At 44.7% G+C, this 21366-nt stretch overlaps 1 protein-coding gene across 1 annotated transcript in view; it reads left to right on the top strand.

Moving 5' to 3' along the window:
- URB1 (URB1 ribosome biogenesis homolog) overlaps nt 1-16411 on the top strand; it is a 142661-nt gene extending 126250 nt beyond the window's left edge. Inside the window, exons 30-39 of the mRNA XM_073584550.1 lie at nt 5243-5345; nt 6805-6965; nt 7349-7460; nt 8071-8177; nt 8671-8814; nt 9190-9299; nt 10074-10265; nt 10576-10817; nt 14178-14783; nt 15700-16411. Coding sequence (XP_073440651.1) covers nt 5243-5345; nt 6805-6965; nt 7349-7460; nt 8071-8177; nt 8671-8814; nt 9190-9299; nt 10074-10265; nt 10576-10817; nt 14178-14783; nt 15700-15893 — 1971 coding nt within the window. The 3' untranslated portion in view covers nt 15894-16411. The remainder of the gene's footprint in view (nt 1-5242; nt 5346-6804; nt 6966-7348; nt 7461-8070; nt 8178-8670; nt 8815-9189; nt 9300-10073; nt 10266-10575; nt 10818-14177; nt 14784-15699) is intronic.
- The last annotated feature ends 4955 nt before the right edge of the window (nt 16412-21366 follow it).

A 21366-nucleotide genomic window follows, 5' to 3' on the forward strand; every position in this document is an offset into this window, starting at 1 on the left:
AACCACAAGACGGATTTCATCAACCAAGGTATCATGTTAATCGGTATAATAGCACCGACCTGACACTGTCTGTAGGTTACTGTGCACAATCCTGCTGACAGGTTCCCTTTAAGGTCAAAATTAGCTCCGTCACTAAAGGATTAAATGGGTTTTACAGATATTTTAATTTTTTCTTATTGATAGAGGATAACCTATTGATCACTGAGGATCCTTCCAACTAGGATACTCTACCAATTTTTGGGTATGTTTATACATAACATTTTGAAATGGGTTATTTTTTTGCACAAAAAAAGTTTACCGTTTTTGGTGCGCTTTTTTTCTTGCATTTTTCTCCCATTCCCATTAGAATGGGCAAAAATCGCTGCTAAAATTAACGTGCTATGTTGTGTTTTTTTGTTTTTTTTTAAATTAAAAAGTGTGTGCATTAGATTTTTAAAAATGTAGACACAGCGGCAAAACTTTTTTTTTTGATTATTTTTTTTTACCACTAAAATAATAATAATAAAAAACTTGATATGTTTGATATCGCCGTAATCGTATTGGTGAGGAGCATCATATTGAGAGGTCATTTTTTACCACAAAATGTAAACCATAAAAACAATTCCCAGAAAACACAATTTCAATGATTTAAAAAAAAAAAAAAAAAATTTGTTTTCCAGTACACACTGTAGAAAAAGTGAAGGTGTCATTCAGAAGAACAGTTCATCCCGCAAGATAATAAGCCCCCATATGTCTACGTGGACAGAAATATAAGAGCTACGGCTCTGAGAAGAAGGGGAGGAAAAAACGGAAACGCAAAAACGGATATTGGTTGCGGCGTGAAAGGGTTAATAACCTCTTTTATAAAGCTCCTGTCTTGTTACCTACATACAAGCTCTTAATGTTGCCTTAGCATTATGACGAAATGTTCCAAAATTAACAGTAAAGCCCTTGATATCCAGCCGATGCCAATGTCAGGGTGAGGATGGGACGTCGGTGAGTCACATGCGATGATTCACCAATCTAAGGCGCATTGATTCACAAGTACTGATTGATGTGAGACCATGGAACAAAGATCAGGGCTTTTTGATGAGGCTGATTCGCGTGGGCACAGGGATGTGAAAGACGTGCTGTGTAGCTGTAAATTGGTGTGAAACGCGTTCATTGATGAGGTCTCCATTAAGAAAAATGACAATCTCCTTTTCGCTCTTCTGATACCACAGAATATACTATAATTACCTTCATCATTCCCGTCATCTGTCTCATTACTGGAAATTATTATAAAAGGACCTCCATAGCCTGTCTTCTCATTAAACAGTAGGACTGGATTCTCTTATTAAAAAAAAAAAAACATAACATGGGACAGTAGCTTTTAAATCCAGATATTTGACTTGTATCCCTTTTTAAAGGGTTGAAGTTAATATGTCAGTAACTCAACCCCCCCCCCCACTCCTCCCCTAAACCACATGCAGGCCATTGAAGTATAAATCCACCTTTATATCTTCTGTCTGTTGCTGCATTCCCAAGTAATTAGAATTGTAATTCATATGTAAATAAAACATTAAAGGAGCATTCTCAAGTTGTCTCCTGAGCAGCTCACAGCTCTGTCGCCTCCTTACTTCCTGGTTGCTGGGGGGGCAGGTATTCCCTCCTTGAGGGACAGTTGTAATCTTCTGCTACTGGCATTGTTGTGTTCACTATGTTTACCTATAGGGATAACAGGACATTTGAACAAGCACACGTTTCAGGAATGTGAGAGCCATGATTAGGAGAACTGCTCTGGAAACTGCCAATGCTGAGGGGCGGGAGTCTGTGATTGTGCAGAGCAGAGATCCTAACGAGGTCTGCCTTTGGTATAAACCTATTAGCACAGGACTCTGGCCCAGTGGCCGCGTTGGTAAGCCAAACGTACTTCCTGCTGGAATTCCCAGTATAGTTTTGGCATGATGCACACATGGCATCGGGACTACTAATCAGAAGAGGCATCGGGGGAGCCACAGGTAGGCCACAGGTAGGAGGGGGGTCAGAGGTCATCGCCTACCGACAATGCTGCTGGGTCGGCCAGGGTTTTGTCAATATTTTTACTCAACACTATCTGTTAGGCTACATCTGAGTCATAGCTCTGTTGTAGCCTATCAGTATACCAAAAATAGTGCTTGGATTCTGGGTAACATTGGATCACAAGTTTGGAACAGGGCTTGAGGTGTGTTGAAGCAAAGGATTCCATGGGATCGGTCTGGAGCCATGGGGACTCTTCCTTGCAGCATGGCCTCTGTGAAGCACCAGGCCATCCGCCCTGCCGGCGGCGGTGGTGGTCGGCGCACCGCTTTGTTCCGTTAGGGCCATAAGGACCCACTAAGAGTTTTGCTGTGACGTGGCAGAGGGCTTCATACAGTCTGATCAGAATGTTAAGCTAAGATCCTCAAGTTCAGTTATATATAATTTTGCCTAGCGGCATTAGATCAATGTATGATTTTTGGAGGTGTTATCCATTCTCTTTTTCAGCAGATTCCATGGGACCAAAATGTAGAAACGGATAAAGAAATATTATCTAGCTTCTTAAAATGCAAACCTTTTATTTAGCAAATAGGTGAAAAAGTTTCCATATCCTGATTTTCAAAAGCAAAGCCTGCCTCATTCTTTGTCAGAGCTTTCACAAAGCACACCGCGTGCGTTCAGAACGTGTTGCTTTTGAAAGTAATTATATGAAAACTTTTTCACCTATTTTCTAAATGAAAGGCTTGCGTTTTATGAAGCTGGATGTTATTTGTTTACTTTGAACACTAATACCCGTCTACGAATACATTTGCTTGTGGTTTAGTGATCCTAAACCAAGCGACAGCATCCCTTTCAGGCCCAAAATAGGCCTAGCTTCAAAGGGTTAATGAGGAACAGAGGTGATGATTGACGTTCTGATAATACATGTATTTCAGCCGTCCTCGAAGCTCTCGCCGGCGCTTTTCTTGTGAAGGTCGCTGTATTGAAATACATGTTGAGACGTCACTTGGTCATAACCGTAGTGACAGCTGGCATGTGAATTACTGTCACATTCGAGCGCCTCCATCATCAGTGACCTTTACTGGTGTGACGTGACGTTTGGGAAGCCGAGCTGACCACATATATAGTACCGCCACCCAGTTTGCTTCTTTGTGATATTAGAGGAGACTTGTCTTGAGCATAGACCCTTCTAAATCGCAGCTTGTTAATGGGTTCTTCACCACATTTATTTACACTGATGACTAGCACGTAGCGTATGTAAAGTTGATCGGAACATCCAAATTTTTTGCGCATTTTTAAACCCCATTTGTGGGGAGCAATGTAGCACTATTAGCAGTTTTTTTTTTTTTTTTCTTTATAATGACCCCATATTTCCCATAGATCGACCTCTCCTCGCCACAAATCTGAAACCATCTTTTAGTATTCTGTTAAGTCTCATGTCGATATAAGATTGGAATATATTTGGTAATAATGTCTTTTATTTTATTTTTATCTTGTATACTTTATGGTGTACTCAAAGTAATTAATTGGTGATGTGATTCAGTTTTACTTGTATTTTTAGCTTTAACAGATAAAATTTCATTTGTGTATACATTTTTTTATATATATATATATATATATATATATATATATATATGTGTGTGTATTTTTGCCAAAAGTTTTTTTTTAATCAGAGCAAATGCGCTTTGCTCTGATGAACTCTCCATAAGGAAAGAAGGGCGGCAACTGTCAGCCCGTAAGGTTGTGTTCCCACTCACAGGTTTCCTGAAAATCGAGCATTCTACATTTTTTGGATATAAAGCTGCATGTTAAAGCAATGTCCAGAAATTCAGTGTGAATACCATGAGCGGGACACGGTATGAGCAGTACTCAATAGTGATGAGCGGACGTGTTTGGATAGGGTGTTTATCCGCCATGCTCGGGTGCTCACCGAGTGACTTCTGCATGCTCGAAAAATATGATTGAATCCCCGTGCCTGCATGTCTCGCAGATGTTCGACAGCCGCAATACACGCAGGGATCGCCCAACATGTAATCCCTGCATGGGTTGCGATTCTCGAACAGCCGCGAGACATACAGCCACGGGGACTCGAGCATATTTTTCGAGCAAGCAGAAGTCACTCGGTCAGCACCCGAGCATGGCGGATAAACACCTTATCCCAGCACGTTCGGTCATCACTAGTACTGTTGAATCGCAAATTAATGTCGTGGTTGTTGAGCTATTTAATGAAGTTCAGTATGGCCGCTATGCAGCCTGACGGAGGATCAGGACATCATCCACATTAGCTTATAATGGATGAAAAAAAAAAATTGTTTGTGAAAAAAATAAAACCTTCCTCCCACCAAGCAACAAACAAAATAACTAGCAACGAGGAGAAACAGGAACCCATAGCAGTTCCTTTTATCTATAAAAAAAAATTCCTGATTAAATGGAAAAAAAAAATGAGTTTCAAAATATATTCAATGGCTGTGAGAATGGTTTCCTTTAGTTTAGCACTGTATCCACTGTAATGATTTAAATGATGTGAAACGGCTTGTATTGCTACATGTACGGTGTAAGGAGCAGGCTCTAGAGGTGAGCCTGCTTCATACAAGCCAGGTGCCAGCGGTGTTCTACAGCAGCCAGCACCTGCCTCTAACAGCAGCAACAAGAGCAAGCTCCAGTGCCGCTGTGTAACAACTTAAATGCTGCTGTCAGTCTCTGACAGAGACATTTAAGTGGTGGGGTGCCCATCAGCCACCTGCAACACAATCTGTAGGTGCCAACTATGGCAGCCGGCAGTCTACTGATGGTGCTCGTCAGCGCCAATTTAGTACTATCGCCTTCCTATAGATTGCAATATTGAAGTATTGCCGTATATATAACACAGTAAAAAAATTGCAGGTTGAAGTAATAAAAATGTGTGTGAAATTTCTTAAATACAGATAAATCTAAAAATGCAAAAAAGCATAAAAGTTTGAATGTCAACTTTTCCATTTACAAGCATAAAGAAATAACAAAATAAACATTTGGTATCGCCGCGCCGGTAAAAGTCTGATCTATCAAAATATAATGGTAATTAAAAACCGATCAATATAGTGATTGTAACCTAAAATGATGCCAATAGAAAGTGAAAAAAATTATGAGTTGGAATAACTATTCATTACCCTGGTGATGGCTTTCTGTGTACATTTTTTTTTCAGGTTTGTCCATGTGACTTGAGAAAGTTTTTTTAATTTTTTTCAAAATTATTAAAAGTTTTTTTTTTCTTTCTATTAAATTCTAGCCTGGGAAGAATGCCCTTTATGAAGATCGGGCAGTACAGGATTTGCATGAAATCTATGATCCTTGCTTCTTACTGCCGCTTTTTAGCGAACTTCTCAGACCAGGTAACTTGGAATTGCCATACAGGTTGTCCTATAGGAAAAGATTGCGCTGGACTTCAGCTCCATGACGTAAAAGTATGACCTGAAATGGGTGCGCATGTATGGAGGGGACTCAGGAGCTTAAACCTGCTCCACTTCCGGAGCTTAAACCTGCTCCACTTCCGGAGCTTAAACCTGCTCCCCCTCCGGAGCGTAAACCAGCTCCCCCTCCGGAGCTTAAACCTGCTCCCCCTCCGGAGCTTAAACCTGCTCCCCCTCCGGAGCTTAAACCTGCTCCCCCTCAGGATCTTGAACCTGCTCCCCCTCAGGAGCTTAAACCTGCTCCCCCTCAGGAGCTTGAACCTGCTCCCCCTCAGGAGCTTAAACCTGCTCCCCCTTACAAAGTTCTGAATTTCACTAAAGTAAAAAAAAAAAAAGGAACCTATCCAAATTTAGTATTGCCGTGATTGTACTGACCTAATAGTAAGAATGAATCCCCAAAAATAATGACATAAATGCAGTTTTTTCACCTTGTTATCCCCTTGGACTATTTTTTTTCTTTCTTTTCAGTACATTGTATGATAAAATAAATGGTGTCACCCGAAATTACATCTCATTCCCGGAAAGCTAGTTCAACGAAAAAATAAATAGGTTATAGATCTTGAAAAAATGATAGGATATCACCCAACCCCTAACACATCCAAAGCTATTTATGTGCATGTAACTCTTTCAAAGATTAGTCCAGCAATACCTTCATGTTGCCAGTCCGTTTCTGGAAATCAGCTCTTAAATTGATATGCAAATGAGGCTTAAGAGCTTTTTGTAAATCTGAAGCCTCTGTCACTCCAGCTCTCTTGCCCACCCAGCATCGCTGCCTCCTACTGCATCGGTGACGTCTCCTTCATCTGAAGTCGCCCAGCGTAAAGGCTGTCAGTCCAGCAGCAGGAGGAGGCAGCAGTGGTGGACGTGGAATAGAGCTGGAGTGACAGAGGCATTTGATCTCTTCAGTCTAATTTTCATATTTAAACACTGATTTCTCAGAAATAGATACTCGGAGCATTGCCACCTCCTTTATCTGAAGTCACATAGCGTAGAGGCTATCAGTCAAGCAGGAGGAGGCGCTGGGTGTGGAATAGAGCTGGAGTGATATAAGCTTTAGATCTACCATAGCTCTTCAGCCTAATTTGCATATCAATTCAAGCTCTGATTTCTCAGTAATGGAGGAACGGACCGGCCATGTAAAGGTATTGCTGGACTTGTCTTTGAAAGAGCGACATACACATACAGTGTGGGAGGTGAAATCCTGCTGACAGATTCCCTTTAATGGGATATATCCTGTCTAAAAACACTGATAATTCAGAGGCCCGAAATCTGTTAATTATAAGCTAATTAATAAGTCATTCTAGTGGGAACTTCTCATACAGTCCATGAAGTATGGTTATTGCTGCCAGCCTGTCGGTGACGATGTGTCTGTCTTCTGCAGAACTGGTGGTGAACTGTGTGAAGTTTGTGGAACTGAATGCCCTGGGGCTCACATTGGCTGCACTCAGTAGTTACGATTATTGCACGAGAGCGGCCGCTTATCACATCCTGGGCTGCTTTGTCTCTCACATGGAAGGGGCACGCTTCAGGGATAAGAAGCAGGTAAGCATCTTTTATCATTATGTCACTTTTATGGTCAAAATTATTTGCTGCTTAATTTCTTAATATATCGTTATAATAGTTTTAACTTGGTTTCCAAAGCTACAAATCTCCTACATAAATGTAATGCTCTGCAGCCACCACTAGGGGGCCTACTGCGTGGTGTTCTATAACTCATTATTAGCACAGTTTGCAATATGCTCTTTAGCTCCCTCTAGTGGCAGCTGCAGGCGGATGGAATTTTATTTTCTCATTCACCACTGTGTAGTTGCAGGATATCTTGAGCTTTGTATCAAACATTCATTGGCATTTCAGTTTGAGCCATTTCCATTAGAAAAGAGACGTATCATAGACATGCTTAGATGTAACGCTGCTTTCCTCTTCAGCTGCAGTGTCTGCTAGACGTGATAAAGAATGGAATCCGAAAGGAGAACATCAGACTGGCGTTCACATTAGGCCTTTACGGCGCTCGAGCGGCCCAGGTCATCCTCAGACCAGGTTATTATGATTGTGCTGGACACAAGTTTGAGATAAGTCTTAGAATTTTCCCTACTGTCACTTTTTAGCATTTTTCTGAAAACTGATAGGCCCACTTTAAATGTCGTTTACCACCAACATCTGTCAAATGTCCTCAAAAGTATCATATGTCATCGGGATCCCACGTTCAACTTGGGTTTAAAGGGGATGACTGGCCTTACACTGACTGCAGACTTGTAGCGTAAACCAGACATCCCCTTTAAACCCAACTTGAACGTGGGATACCGGAGAAATCAGATGTGAATTTGTGATGATTCCGCCGCTGCCCAGAGTGGGCGGTCATTTGATCACAGGTATGTGATTTGCATTTTCCCGGCCACATTCCAACTAGACGTGTCCGACCTTGCTCTATACACTTGCATGGAATGAGGCCTTGCACGTCTAGTCAGCATGTGACCGCATGTAAGCAAAGTCTGCTAGCACCAGAGAATCCTCGCAGTGCACGCGATGTGAAGTTTCACAAGTCTGCAGTCACATTAGCTACAAGTCTGCAGTCACACTAAGGCCGGCCAACCACTTTATGAAGGTGAATGCCTTTAAATATAATAGTTTTTATTATCTCAAAAAACAGAGGAACACATGTACATCCGGACAAGCAGGTTCCTGTTATCTCATGAATACTTGGACCTGAGAAAAGTTCCAGATTTCTACAGACTGTTCTATAGCTCTGACATAGAGGTAAGTTCCCATCAGATGGGATTGTTTTAATTGATTTCCTTTTGAGTTGAATGCATTCTGTTGTTCCCTGTTATCAGCCATTTCAGCCTGGGGAGAGACTGAATGTAGTTTTCTTTATTTAGAGTATTGGGAAACTTTATTAAAAACTTTATGCACACTTAGAATTCAAATGAATGTCCACCTTAAGTCACCTTGCCATTATTGATCCGAAATTCAGTGTCGATGAATTTTGTAATATGTTTTTCTAGCACTTCTGCAACAGAGCGCCAAATCCTCAGCATTCGCTTAGATTTAGAAGATAACACCATAGCTACTCGAAGCCACCACTAGAGGGAGCTCAGGAGCCCACTGCATACTGCTCTCGCATTGAATACACAGCAGGCATTTGGCTCCCTCTAGGGGTCAGGAAAATACATTAATACATTTGTAAAATTCTTAATGTCTAGATTTTTTTTTTAAATTTTATTTATATTTTTTATTTTTTACATTACAGCATAAGGTGGAGCGTGAATGGATTCTCTCATTATTAAGTGACGGAATTAGGGACAAGTATTGCTACGAGCTCTATGATTACCAGAAGATTTTCGTGGTCCTCATGACTTATTACAACAGTCCCCTGTGTGACGAGGCATCCCAGGTAATGTTACCCTCTCAGATATTTATAGGATACCCCTTTAGAGGTTTTGCTTTTGGTCTGGGTATAGAAAGGTCATTGGTGTGAGTTCACACTGGGAAGGCTGGTATAGGTAAAGTCCGTTTTTCAGGATTGCTCATGACTTGTCTTATGAATGGGCTTTTGTTTTCGCGCACATTCACGGTTCCGATCAGCAGGAGAGTTTGCACTGTGACGTTAAAGGGGTTCTGCCGAGACGTGTACCATCAGGGGGCATCGTGCCTGCATCTCGGCAGGTTTGTGGGGCGGTAACGTCATCTCGAACAGCAGCAGATAACCCTTTTTAATGGACTTTATTGATGATTTGATCCCCGATTTATCTAATGTTTCCTCTTACAGCCTCTCGTCATGGACGTGTTCATGAAAGCCTCTAAAATTCCCAAAGCCGCTTATGAACTGATCCGAGATCACAGTCTTCTAACCTGGATACTGAATATATTGGGAAAGTGGTAAGTCTTGTATCTACTTTTTGCACCCCAAAAAACTTTTCTTAACTTATATGTAAAGTTTGGTCATTTAAAAAAATAATTTTAAAATGTTTATATGTCTTTCTAAAGCTTCAGGCTGCAGTAATGATTGGTCTGTCATGTCTATATGTGGAGCTGCAAGTTCAGAGCTCAGTGGGCACGCCTTGGAAGCATGGTCTCCCTCCCTCACCCCCACCCCTAGTTCAATGCTTTAGCTTGTGTGTCCTCCTACCCACACTGACATGACTCAGCAAGCGATGATTTGTGTAACAATATAAACAAAAAATAAGAGTGAGAAAGTGATCCTCATAATAAATTGTGTGTTTCGCCCCGCTTTGTCAGGGGTTGTAGTACTGCATTCGGCCACTGGCACTTATAGCTGCTGCTACATGGTTTTTCAAGATTACTGACCTTTTCCTTCAGTTACCTTGTCTAGTTATGTTGTTTCTCTGTATTTTAATTGTTTTCAATAAAATAAGACAAGTTAACTAAAGGAAAAGGATTAAACAGTAATCCAGAAAAATAATGTAGCAGCAGTTATAAGTGCCGGTGGCTGGATGTATCGTCTGTACAAGTCCCCTCTGAAATGTAAAGTGCTGCGGAATATGTCGGCGCTATAAAAAAAAAAAAAATATTATTATTAACCCCTGACGAAGCAGGGCGAAACGTACATTTCTCTAATATGGGGATTATTTTCTGACTCTTCTAGCATGAGCCCAGAACTCGTCTTCACATCTTAAGTTCTTGTCTCGACAGGTACGTGGACAACAAAACCCTGGGCACTGTAATAACATTGCTCAACAACTTGTGGTTTATAAATCTTGGGACTAAAGGGAAGGCCAAGTCTAAAGAAGAACAAGATGAAGTCGGAGAGCAAGAAAAGTTCCTCCCTCTCCACTTAGTGAGTGAGATGCTCTCAGTGCTAATGATCCTTCTCAGACACATTCGGTAAGTCACAGCTGATCTTCATGTCATAGTTTCGTGTTTGGTATGGATATATTGATTTAAATTAAGATACACTAGCTATTCTTCATTTTGTTAATTTCCTTTTTTATATGTTTGGCAATTACTCGAACATGCAGAGCTGCAGTGTACAGCATGAGGGAAAGAGCAGCGGCCATAGCATGAGATGCTTACATTGACAAACTGTCTGCTGTGTACATCACACATACAAGCCATTAATGGGGTTTTCCGATCTTAGTAAGAGTCTACACAGAATGTACTTCTGACATTGATTATATCTCACATTTTTCGGCAGGCCAAACTTAGAGGGCGTCCACATTGCCCAGTATTTTGCCACGTTGAGCTCAGTTCTGAGATATCGCAGAAGAGTCTTGGACGCCTTCACAGAAATGGGACGATTTGCAATTAACCAGCAGATTTTCTCCAGCAGTAAAGTGCTGTTACTGCTGCAAAAATGGAGTGTTATTGAGAAGGACCTAGATCTCCAGGAGAAACTGAGCTACCTGGCCAAGGAATACCGGATCAAAGAGCTGAAAAGTAAGTGTAAAAGATGGAATTTTTTTTTTTTTTTTTTTTTTGGGGGGGGGGGTTCTTTTTGATCAGTGTCAGAAATTAAAGTTGTATTCCCATCTCCAAGATCCTATCCCAGCTTGCAGTAGGTGTAATAATACTAGCAAATGCCTCCAATTAGAAATGTATAGTTCTTCTGATTCGCTATGTCTCTTTCCTCATGTGCAGGGCATTGCAGTAGCTTAGGTATCCATGGTTACGACCACTCACACAGTGAGTTAGTTGTTAGTGGTCGTAACTATGGATACCTAAGTTACTGCACTGCCCTGTACATGAGGAAAGAAACATAATGAATCAGTAGAACTATACTACATTTAAAATTAGAAGTATTTGCTAATATTATTATTACCCCTACTACATACCGTGATAGTCTCTTGGAGATGGGAATACCCCTCTAAGCACCGACAGGTTACCTGATGTGAGACGCACCGAAGTTGCTATCCGAACAGATGCTTCCTCTCAGGTCGTGTGTAGTATTGCATTAATGAAAACATCCTGACTCCCCTTTTATGATTGGCAACTTACTGGACCATTTCGGTCTAATAAACGGTGATAGGAAGAAATAGTGAGCCAAGTTGTCAGATAATGGACGCTATACTTCAGCGGAGCTGATCTGCAATACCACGTTCAACCCCGGGGCAGTATTAGTGCTGATTTTATTAATAAAAAAAAAAAAAAAAAAGCAAGCCCTTTTTTTTTTTTTTTCTAATTCTGAAAGCTCCTTTAAGAGGATTGTCTGGTGCCACTCATCTCTAAATGAGGAGGCGATGTTGCACCTCCCGGGATCCCCAGGATTTGTGCCCATGTCCTATTTAGTGCATCTGCACACTTCCTGACACTCATGCATGTGTCCTGTCGGGTATGTGCGGACGACATCGACGCCTCTTGATGCGGAAGGGAGTAGAGCCAGTAAACCTATGTAAAGGGATTTCCCAGGACTCTTTTACATTGATGTGACTATCCTTAGGAAAGGTCATATGTGTATGATCGGTGGCGGTGGGGGTGCGACACCCGACACTCCCACTGTTCCTGGTGCCAACGGTGGGCACAAGTGCTTAGTTACATGGCTTAAACAACTGTGTAGTGGACATGTCCGGGTACGAATAGGGCGGCGGAGGAGGCTGACATGCAGCACCAGGCACCGACCGCTATGCATCTGACAAAGCTGTATGTGTGCAGCTCCACAACCGAGCACTTACACCAGCACCAGGCGGGGGGGTACTGCTTGTCACACCCCCACCGATCAGATATTAACAGCCTATTCTAAGGATAGGATATCCATTTAAACGTCGTGAATAATCCCTTTAAGCATCCTGTTCACCGGGATCATAGATGGTAGGATCCTGCCATTGTTTTATATCAAAATTTATTGAAAGCTCAAAGCTCTTACAATCATTATCTCTACTTACACCACCCAGTGCTTAACTATATCTTTCCTCCCATTCCTCCCATTCTTTCTTTTAGTTACTTCTTTTCCTTTTGATAGAAGGATGAAAGCCAAAATGTAGCCTTAAAAAAAGCCAAAATGTAGCCTTAATGTTCTCTCGGAGGCGGTCCTCTAATAGTCCTCTAGTCCTCAGAGATCCTGAAACTGTTCTGAATTTTTTGGAAAAAATGTGTATAACTTTTCATTCTATAAAGACTATCCCTCAGCAGGCCTAGTAACTGCCCAGTGGTCACGTGTCACTTTCCCAGAAGAGAAGAGGCGTTACGACAAGGACTTGATCTTGAATGAAGTTTTCCTCCATTATATTTATTTTCAGATCCATATCGCCGGCTCCCGTTACGTAATCGGCCTGTGCCTGTCCCTTTGAATACCAAGGGGGTGTCCATTGTGTGCATGTAATTCATAGATAGGACTTTAATTAAGTCCGGACTCCTCTCCTCATTCAGGGCATTGACGTTTCCAATTTAATTAGCCGCGAGTACAATGATTTCTGCAGCTCTACCACCTCGACTGCACGGTTTTACCGTCTGCAAAGTGTTATGTGGGATAAGAAATGATTGGGAAGTGCAAAAAAAAAATCAAGAGCTCTTACTGAGTACAAGAACTTCAATGTAGCCCGCAGAGCGTGGGTGAGCGAGTCGCTAAATATACACCGCTTCTATTTTCCGCAGATCAATCAGGTTTGTCATCGTCAAAAGCAATTTTTACACTTCATTGAATTTCAGATTCCCTTAAGGGTAACAACTCGCTGGGTCGTTTTTTTAGGATAGCTTTTGCTTGTAGTAAAATGTAAAATATATATATATATGTTTTTTAGTTGCATTTTTATCTCTGGTCCCTCAAGTGCAAATTTTCCCAATGCTCTGTACACTATAGGTTTGTTGCATGCTCCGTACTCACATGCAGAATTATAATATGGCGTTGATTGAGGCTGCTCCTTACAATCTTCTCTGCCAGTTCCTGCATACACGTAATGGTCTGTTTTCTGCTTCTCAGGTTATTACCTTTCATTTTCAGTCCAAAATAGAGCAAAGAGCCAGCATTACCACTATTACATGCAGGAGGTGGGCACAGCAGGCGCAACCTCGGCCAAACACAGCAGGACAGGAATTGATGCCAGAAACGAGGTCAATGTTCTCGCTGCATGCAGTTTTCTGCATGGACCTTAACTGTACAGAGCACCTAACAAGATTTGCATTACAGTGACCATGCATGCTAAAGAACCTCGGTTTAGTGTGCCACTTTAAAGAGGTTTCCCAATCCCTTTAACAGAATGCGGCCCATAGGGAAATTAGCTAAACACTCTTGGCCCTTTCTTGGTACACCTGGCCAACAAGAACTTTTCTTTGCACCTGTTAAATAATAGTGACCGATAAAGTACCAAAACCTCCAGTAATGGAATATTTGTCGTCTTGGGTTCCTGATTCTGGAAGCTTCACGGTGTCCCTTCACATTGGGGATATCTGGCGCTGCATGGGAAATGTGACATGACAGCCATTTAGACTGATGACCTTCCATGTAATGCATGGGCGTCACAAGCTCACCTTAACGGGAGCCGATCGCGCTCAATCACGCCAATCTGGTTCTCTAGTGTTAATAGCATTGGAAAAGACTCTGGATTGTCTTATACGAAACCAATAATAATATTTTTCTGCATCACGGACAAATCTTTATAATCTCGCTTTAGAAATCAGGAACCTTTGTCCTTGACGGTGGCGCGCCTGCCGTGCACGTACCGTATGCACAAGAATATATGTAGGTTTGTGAATAATGCACCCGTCATTGGCTAGAAAACATCTGGACTGAGGCATTGGCACATTTTTACCATTGCTGTGAAGCACCTAAGCTTTTCTACATCCCTTTTTGCTTCCATGTTGCAGGCTCTATAAAAGAGAAGTACAAGCTGCCCGGTTCTCGGCACGTGAAGAAGAAACTCGGAGCTGAACTGGAGAAAGATGTGGAAGAGGTCTCGAGTCTGCAAGATTCCAAACACCACGTGAAATCCATACTGACACACTGGAAACCTGCGTTCTTGAGCTCATCATCTGCAAAAAAAATGACAGAAAGCATTGAGGAAGGAAGGAGCATCGCAGAGGACACTGCAGGCAGGCAGGAGGACACCACCAGTGATGAACTGGTGTGTGCCACCGCCTGCCTGGTAACAAAGTGGATTTTGGTGGTAGAGGGTGGGCATACCGGGAGTATTCATGATCTAGGGTCTTCTCTTCACTGGCTGAACACATGCATCTTACCAAATAACCATATAGCACAGGAACTTCTGAAGGACGGCGTGCTTAGAAGCACCCTATATAAACTCTTCTACAGAGTCTGGGATACCTGTGACTCCAGGACAGAATTGCTGGACTTGTCTAACCAAGTTCTTATGAAGCTGATCAAGAGTCGGGGTCTTAGTGAGGACGTTACCCTCAATTCTGTGGAGGAGCTCTGTCTTCATCCTGGTGACTATGCAGATGACCTGCAGAAAGGTGGGTACTCCTTACGGTCGGCTGCTTGTGTTAGCCTCGTGAAATCCGTGGAGGGAGTTTATTATTCATAAGGAGCGCATGAAATTATAGATGTATCAAGTCCCAGTGTAGCAGAAGTCACACTGCGTTAATGGTGCCGAAGGTGTGCCCACACCATAGAGAGTCCCTGCTGGCTGCGTTACACAGCTGTCGCCCTCCTATCACTGCTGCAATGCCTTAGGTGCCACAGTCAATAGCAACTGCAGCATCTAAGCGATCGCACAGAGGAGAGGGAGCCCTGCTGTCCTCCCATCGCCTCACTGCATCATGTTCATGAGCTGCTAATGGGTTGGGGTGTCACCTAATGAAGGTCTCTCTCCGTAGGTGGCCACTTATGTACCCCTAATAAGCATCCAAAAGTATATCTAAAAAAAAAAGACAACAATTTAACACCAGCACGGTCAAATCCCCCATTTCCCTTTCTGTAAATTAAAAAAAAAAAAATGCAGAATTTGTGTAAAAAAAAATCTTTTTAAAAAAGATATGTATTATCTACACTGAAAAAAAGAACAAAAATTGTTGTTTTTCAGTATGCTCTTTTAAAAAAAAAAAGCATAAAAAGCCAAAGAGAACAAAAAGAAAAACAGATCGTCTCACAAAAAAACAAGTTGTCATACAACTCTTTTAATTGTCTCTAAATACCGTAATGTGAAGCCAAAATAAAAAAGTGGTTGTACACTGTATGTGTGTGTATGTATACATGTAAGTATGTATGTGTGTGTATATATAATATAGATATATATTGCTGCAATTGTACCTAGCTGCAGGAAAATATCATGTGAATGTGTAAAAGTGAAAACCAACACGAAATAAGAGATTAGCGTGCCATTGTATCTACCAAAACATCTGACCTTGCAATACTTTTCTTCTGTTCCAGCTGCCGGCAGCTTCATGGCGTCCCTTTACATCGGCGATATCTTTCTTGGCGCCTCCTCCCCGGTCACCTTTACCAGTCATGTGCAGCTGGTATGTGAAGCAGCGGACCAGGATGTGCGAAAAAAGAGGAGGGAAGAGCATGAGCCCATTGTGTCTGTGTGTAGGAAGCTCCGCACTGTGGTTCCCAGCAGATAATCTCCTGTAGATGGATTTCTGTTGGTTTCTTGAACTGTGGAGTCGCTTCCTCAGAGCTGAATGCGGACCGAGCTCTCAGTATGAGAACAAGTAGCAGACATTCTGCACAATGCCAGTGTGGTCTGGATAAAGCCCTGGATATTATATACATTTCAATATAATATTTTTCTAAACTTTTATATAAATAATATATCTTGCTGGTTTCCTGATTTCCCCAAGAAAGTTATATACATTGTAGATAAAGGTCTGCTGGCTGTGAGATGGGACTATAGGGCGCTTGACAGTTGCCAGATTATTAAACTTGGCGTGAAAAGAAACAAGAAAAAAAACTAAAATGAAATTTGCAGGTAATCCAGGAATATACATAACCAGCGTGGTACAGAAAATCATAGGGCTCCAAGAAGAAAAAAAACTGTGCTTGACACCATTGAGAGATTTGCCCAATATACAATTTTATTTTACGGTTTTCTTTTGTGTTTTTTTTTTTTTTTAAATAAAATGAATAGATTTAAAACGAATTTGCACTCATTCCAGGTTAATTTTTGCAATAAACCAGAAGGAGCTAGTCCTAGCTGCACACTCAGAAGCACTGCGCTCTGGAAGCTGCACGGAGGGACAATGGACATTATGTGTTTTGCACTGAAAATCTAAGCAAGGTTGCTCTTAAGGGGGTTATCTGACTTTGAAAAACTTTTGTTTTTGCTAGGCATGAATCTTTTCAAGTTGCAGGTTTACTTGTCTTCTGTCTCCCCCTTGGCTGTTCCGCCGACCGCTCTGGCTGCAGATCTGCGGTGGCGTCAGAAGTGGTGGCTGCACGGTATTTCCAATGACACGCCATGATAGTCACTTAACTACCGTAGCCAATCACAGGCTTCACCAGTCCTGTGACATCTGCAAAGCGCAGTCATCATTTCCGTAGCGGCCTGCTCTGGATCCACGGATAAGATGGAAGGTGAGTATGCCTCCATTTGTTGATTTGAAAATGCCCAGGCATAAAAAAAAGTCTTAAGTTGTAGTGTAAGATGGCGTAGTGCCTCCTGGAAGAGGCTCTATGTATAGACTTGGGCATGTAGGCAGTCTCCATGTCTCTCCCTTCCTCACCCAATCTCTTTTCTCCTTCGCCTCATTGGGAGACACAGATACTGTGGGTGTATGCTTCTGCCGCTTGGAGGCTGACCCTAAGTGGAAAAAAAGGTTAGCTCCTCCTCCGCCGTATACACCCTCGCCCCTATTGCGGGCGGAAATCAGTTTTTTGCTTCGTGTCCTTTGGAGGCACACGTCTGTTTTTCTCCAGACTTCTTTTTTTTTTTTTTTTTTTTTTTCTCCATGAAGATGAGACAAGGGGCAACGGATCCTATTGAAAGGGTCCGATTTCCCCAAACCAACAACGGGCGAGCACGTGTGAGTATCCCCTCCTCGTATCCTTTCCCGCACCGTGGGACATATCTGGGCCGTTTTCCCCAGACTTTTTTTGTTTTTCTATGAAGAGAAGATAGGGGCAACGGACCCTATTGAAAGGGTCCGATTTCCCCAAACCATCAACGGGCGAGCACGTGCGAGTGTCCCTCCACGTATCCTCTCCCGCGACGTGGGACAGAATGCCGGACTTAGCCCTGACCACCCCTAGGTATTGAAACCATGGGCTGTACAGAGGCACAAGACAGTCCGAGCGGCCCCCCACAGCTCCACCAACGCAAGACGGCGGTGCTGCAAGGCGGCGGACGGTCCCTCTCCTCACCCCCTGAAGGGGTTAGATGGAGCTAGGGTGCCTGCACCGTCCTAATGGTTCGAGGCTCCCCTCACATACCTGAGCTCAAGAAGCTGAAGAGGATCGTCCGAGGAAGATGGCTTGGGCTTCTGGGCTCTGCGTGCCTGCTCCTATCAGATGTGCAATTGCTAGCAGCTTAAAACGCCGGGACCAGAATGGAGACCAGCGGGCAAATCAACAGATGGAGCCCTTAGCCGGCGGGCACGCTGTGGGCAGTCCGCGCCAGTTTTCGGCTCCATGGAAGGTCAGCGCGCACCCCCCCCTGTCGCTGGCAGTGGGTAAATTGAGGCCGCAGCTTTAGCCGGAGCTAGGCCGCGTCCGGAGGTCCCGCCCTGGGCCGCGCGTCACTTCCGGGGGCCCGCCTCTCAGGCCTGGGCGGCGGTGAATAAATTTAGTCCCCAGCTTCGGAGCGCGGCTAGGCCACAAACCTGGAAGTACCGCCCTGGAGCGGTCCATATACTGGCAGGCCCGCCCTAGCTGGGGCGTGCAATTTTGAGGTGAAGAGGCGTCCAGGACGCGTGGGGGCACAGGACTGGGGCCACGCTACAGGAAAGACTAGGTGCTACCTCCTCCACCCCCCCCAGCATCAGACAGATACAGATGCACACTTTTTTTTAATTTTTTTTACGCTGCATGCATCTCTTGTCGGGCTGCGTTCCTGCGGCAAAGAGCAAGCGATTATGCGAGGCCTGCGAGTTCGAACGCACCCAGGAGCCCTCCCCTGTGACCGCGACCGAGGTCCCGAACCCCCCGGAGTGGGCCCTATCACTACCACAGTCCATGGCGTCGCTTATGAGGGCAATCGAGTCCCTTCAGGCCCCAGATAGGGACAGGGGCTCGCCGGCCTTAGAGGGAACCTCCACCTCACTAGAGCCTACGGCCTGCAGGGGCCACTCTCATTCCAGGCAGACCTGGTGGGGAAACAATCCACATGGTGTCACCCAGCCCATCCGGTGCCTTGGCATCCGTAAGTTCTGCTTCCCGCTCTCCGTCACCAGTGGTTGATGGCGAGCAGACCTTAGATTTCGACTCAGTCGAGCCCTTGACCTGGATACTCCAGGGTCACGTGAAACAGTGGACAGCCTCATAGAAGCCGTCAATCAGATCTTGGGGATGATCCCTCAGCGGCTACGCGGCATAAGGTGGTGTTTAAGCGAGTGAAGCGGCCACTCAGAGTTTTTTGCCACTCATCCTGAGTTTGAGGACATAGTGCAGCGACACAGGAAACGACCGGACAGGCCTTTCTCGGGTCAAAAGGGCACTCAAAGCAAGGTATCCTTTTGCCCTGGACCTTCGTAGAAGATGGACGCAATCGCCGATGGTGGATCCACCGGTTTCGCGCCTAGCCACTAAAACCCTGTTACCCGTGCCTAATGGTTCTTCTATTAAGGATCCCATGGATCACCTCAGAGAGCTTGGCTCGCTCAGTATAGGAGGTGTCAGGATCAGCGCTCTCTCCCTCGTTCGCAGCAACGTGGGAACAGGGTCGTGCAGGGGCAAGATCTACCTGCAGAGATATCGGAGATTGTGATGGCCGGAGACTACATAATCAATGCATTTGTGGACGCAGCCAATTGCGCGGCACTTGCCTCTAACGCAATTTTCTATCAGAAGAGCTCTATGGTTAAGGGCATGGCGGGCTGATTCTACATCCAAGAAGTCCTTGACTTCCCTGCCTTATCAGTACGGCCGTCTATTTGGAGAAAAGTTAGATCAACTTATCTCCAACTCCACAGGAGGAAAGAGCGGTTTTCTCCTTCAACAAAAGGTTAAACCGCCTTTTCGCCACCCGTTTCAGGCACGTTTCCGGGCCTTTCGCAACCCCGGGTGGACCACAGCGGCCAATTCGCCTCTTCAAGCCGCCCCAACCAGGATAGGGAGCGGCAGGTCTCTTATAGAAGCAACCTATTGAGGAGAATGCGTGCTCAGCAGCTCAGATTGAGGGGACCAGATCCCAAAGATCGTCAGCCAAATGACTCAAGGCGTTTGCCAGACGACACCATCAAGGTGGGCGGCCGACTACTCTGATTTCGCCATGTCTGGTTCAGGGTCGCATGCGACACATGGGTAATGGAGTTGGTGGCCTCAGGTTACAAAATAAGATTGTCAGATACCCTCAAAGAAGGTTTTTTCTTTCTCATCTTCCCAGGGTGGATACCCAGGCAATAGCTCTGTTAGGATCCATCGAATCGCTCCAGCACAACGGGGTCATTGTTCCCGTGCCGGAGCACAAAAGGGCTCAGGGGGTTTATTCCAACCTGTTTGCGGCTCCCAAAAAGAATGGGCCTGGCGGACCGGTTTTTGGACCTGAGGTTTCGGAACAGATTTATCAGGATCAGACTTTTTCGGATGGAGTCTCTCCATTCAGTCATATCGGCCATCAAGCAGGGAGAATACTTGGTCTCGGTCGACATCCAGGATGCTTATCTGCATTCCCATTGGTCCTCCTCATCAAAGGTTTCTAAGTTTCGCCATCAACGGTCGTCATTTTCAGTTTGTAGCGCCACCCTTCAGGCTAGCCACGACTCCCAGAGGTTCACAAAAGTTATGGCAGTTGTCATGGCCCTACTGCATTATCGAGGCATGGTCATCTTGCCTTACTTGGACATTCTCTTGGTCAAGGGCCCTTCAATACGGGCATGCGGGGAAGAATGTCAACATCACGCTAGATACTCTTGCCCGCTTAGGGTGGTTGGTCAATGCGAAGAAGTCATCACTTGTGCCAGCTCAGAGGAGTTCCTTCTCAAGAATTATCTTCGACACTTGTCGAGGGTCGGTAATTCTCCCTCAGGACAAAGCGCTAGCTCTCCAGCAGGGAGTTCGAATGCTTCACCAACCAGTCCCTCGTGCCATCCGGTTCGGGAAGAGGATTCTAGGAAAAATGGTGGCAGCAATGAAAGTGACACCGTTCACCCAGTTCCATCTTCGCCCTCTGTAGCACGCCCTCTGTAGCACGCTCTCTTGTCAGCCTGGGACGAGAATCCTGTCACGCTCGATTGGCAGTGCCGATTGTCCCCTCAAGTCAGGCGGTCACTCGGGTGGTGGAGGACCAGTTCCTCTCTGACCCAGGGGAAACCCTTCCCCCCAGACCATTGGTCGGCGATGACAACCGACGCCGGTCTCCTCGGCTGGGGAGCGGTGTTTCGCCACCACACGGCCCAGGGGCGATGGGCGCCGCAGGAGGCCCGCCTCCCGATCAACTTACTGGAAATACGAGCAAGTCGGCTGGCTCTGCGACAGTTTCATCACTTCTTAGCAGGCCACCCCGTCCGAATTCAATCGGACAACGCCACGGCGGTGGTTTATATAGATCACCAAGGGGGCACCCGAAGCAGAGTAACCATGCGCGAGGTGGGGCATGTGCTTCAGTGGGCCAAAGCAAAACACGCGGTGAGTTCGGCAGTCTATATCCCGAGCGTGGAAAATTGGGCGGCAGACTTTCTCAGCCAGCAGGGTCTTGCGTCCGGAGAGGAGTCATTGTATTCCGAGGTCTTCCAGCAGAGTTGTCAACTGTGGATGGCTTCCAGAGGAACGCCAAGGTGCCGACATATGTTGCGCGGGCAGGGACCCGCAGGCAGTCGCTGTGAATGCACTGGTTCTGCTATGGAACCAATTCCGCCTCCATATATCTATTTCCACCGCTGCCACTACTTCCGAGAGTTAAAGGGATAAGGACGAAAGGGGTTCCTGCGATTCTACTGGCCC

This window comes from Dendrobates tinctorius, unplaced genomic scaffold (genome assembly GCF_039654945.1).
Source record: "Dendrobates tinctorius isolate UK_male_01 unplaced genomic scaffold, ASM3965494v1 ptg000084l, whole genome shotgun sequence".
NCBI classification, from domain to species: domain Eukaryota; kingdom Metazoa; phylum Chordata; class Amphibia; order Anura; family Dendrobatidae; genus Dendrobates; species Dendrobates tinctorius.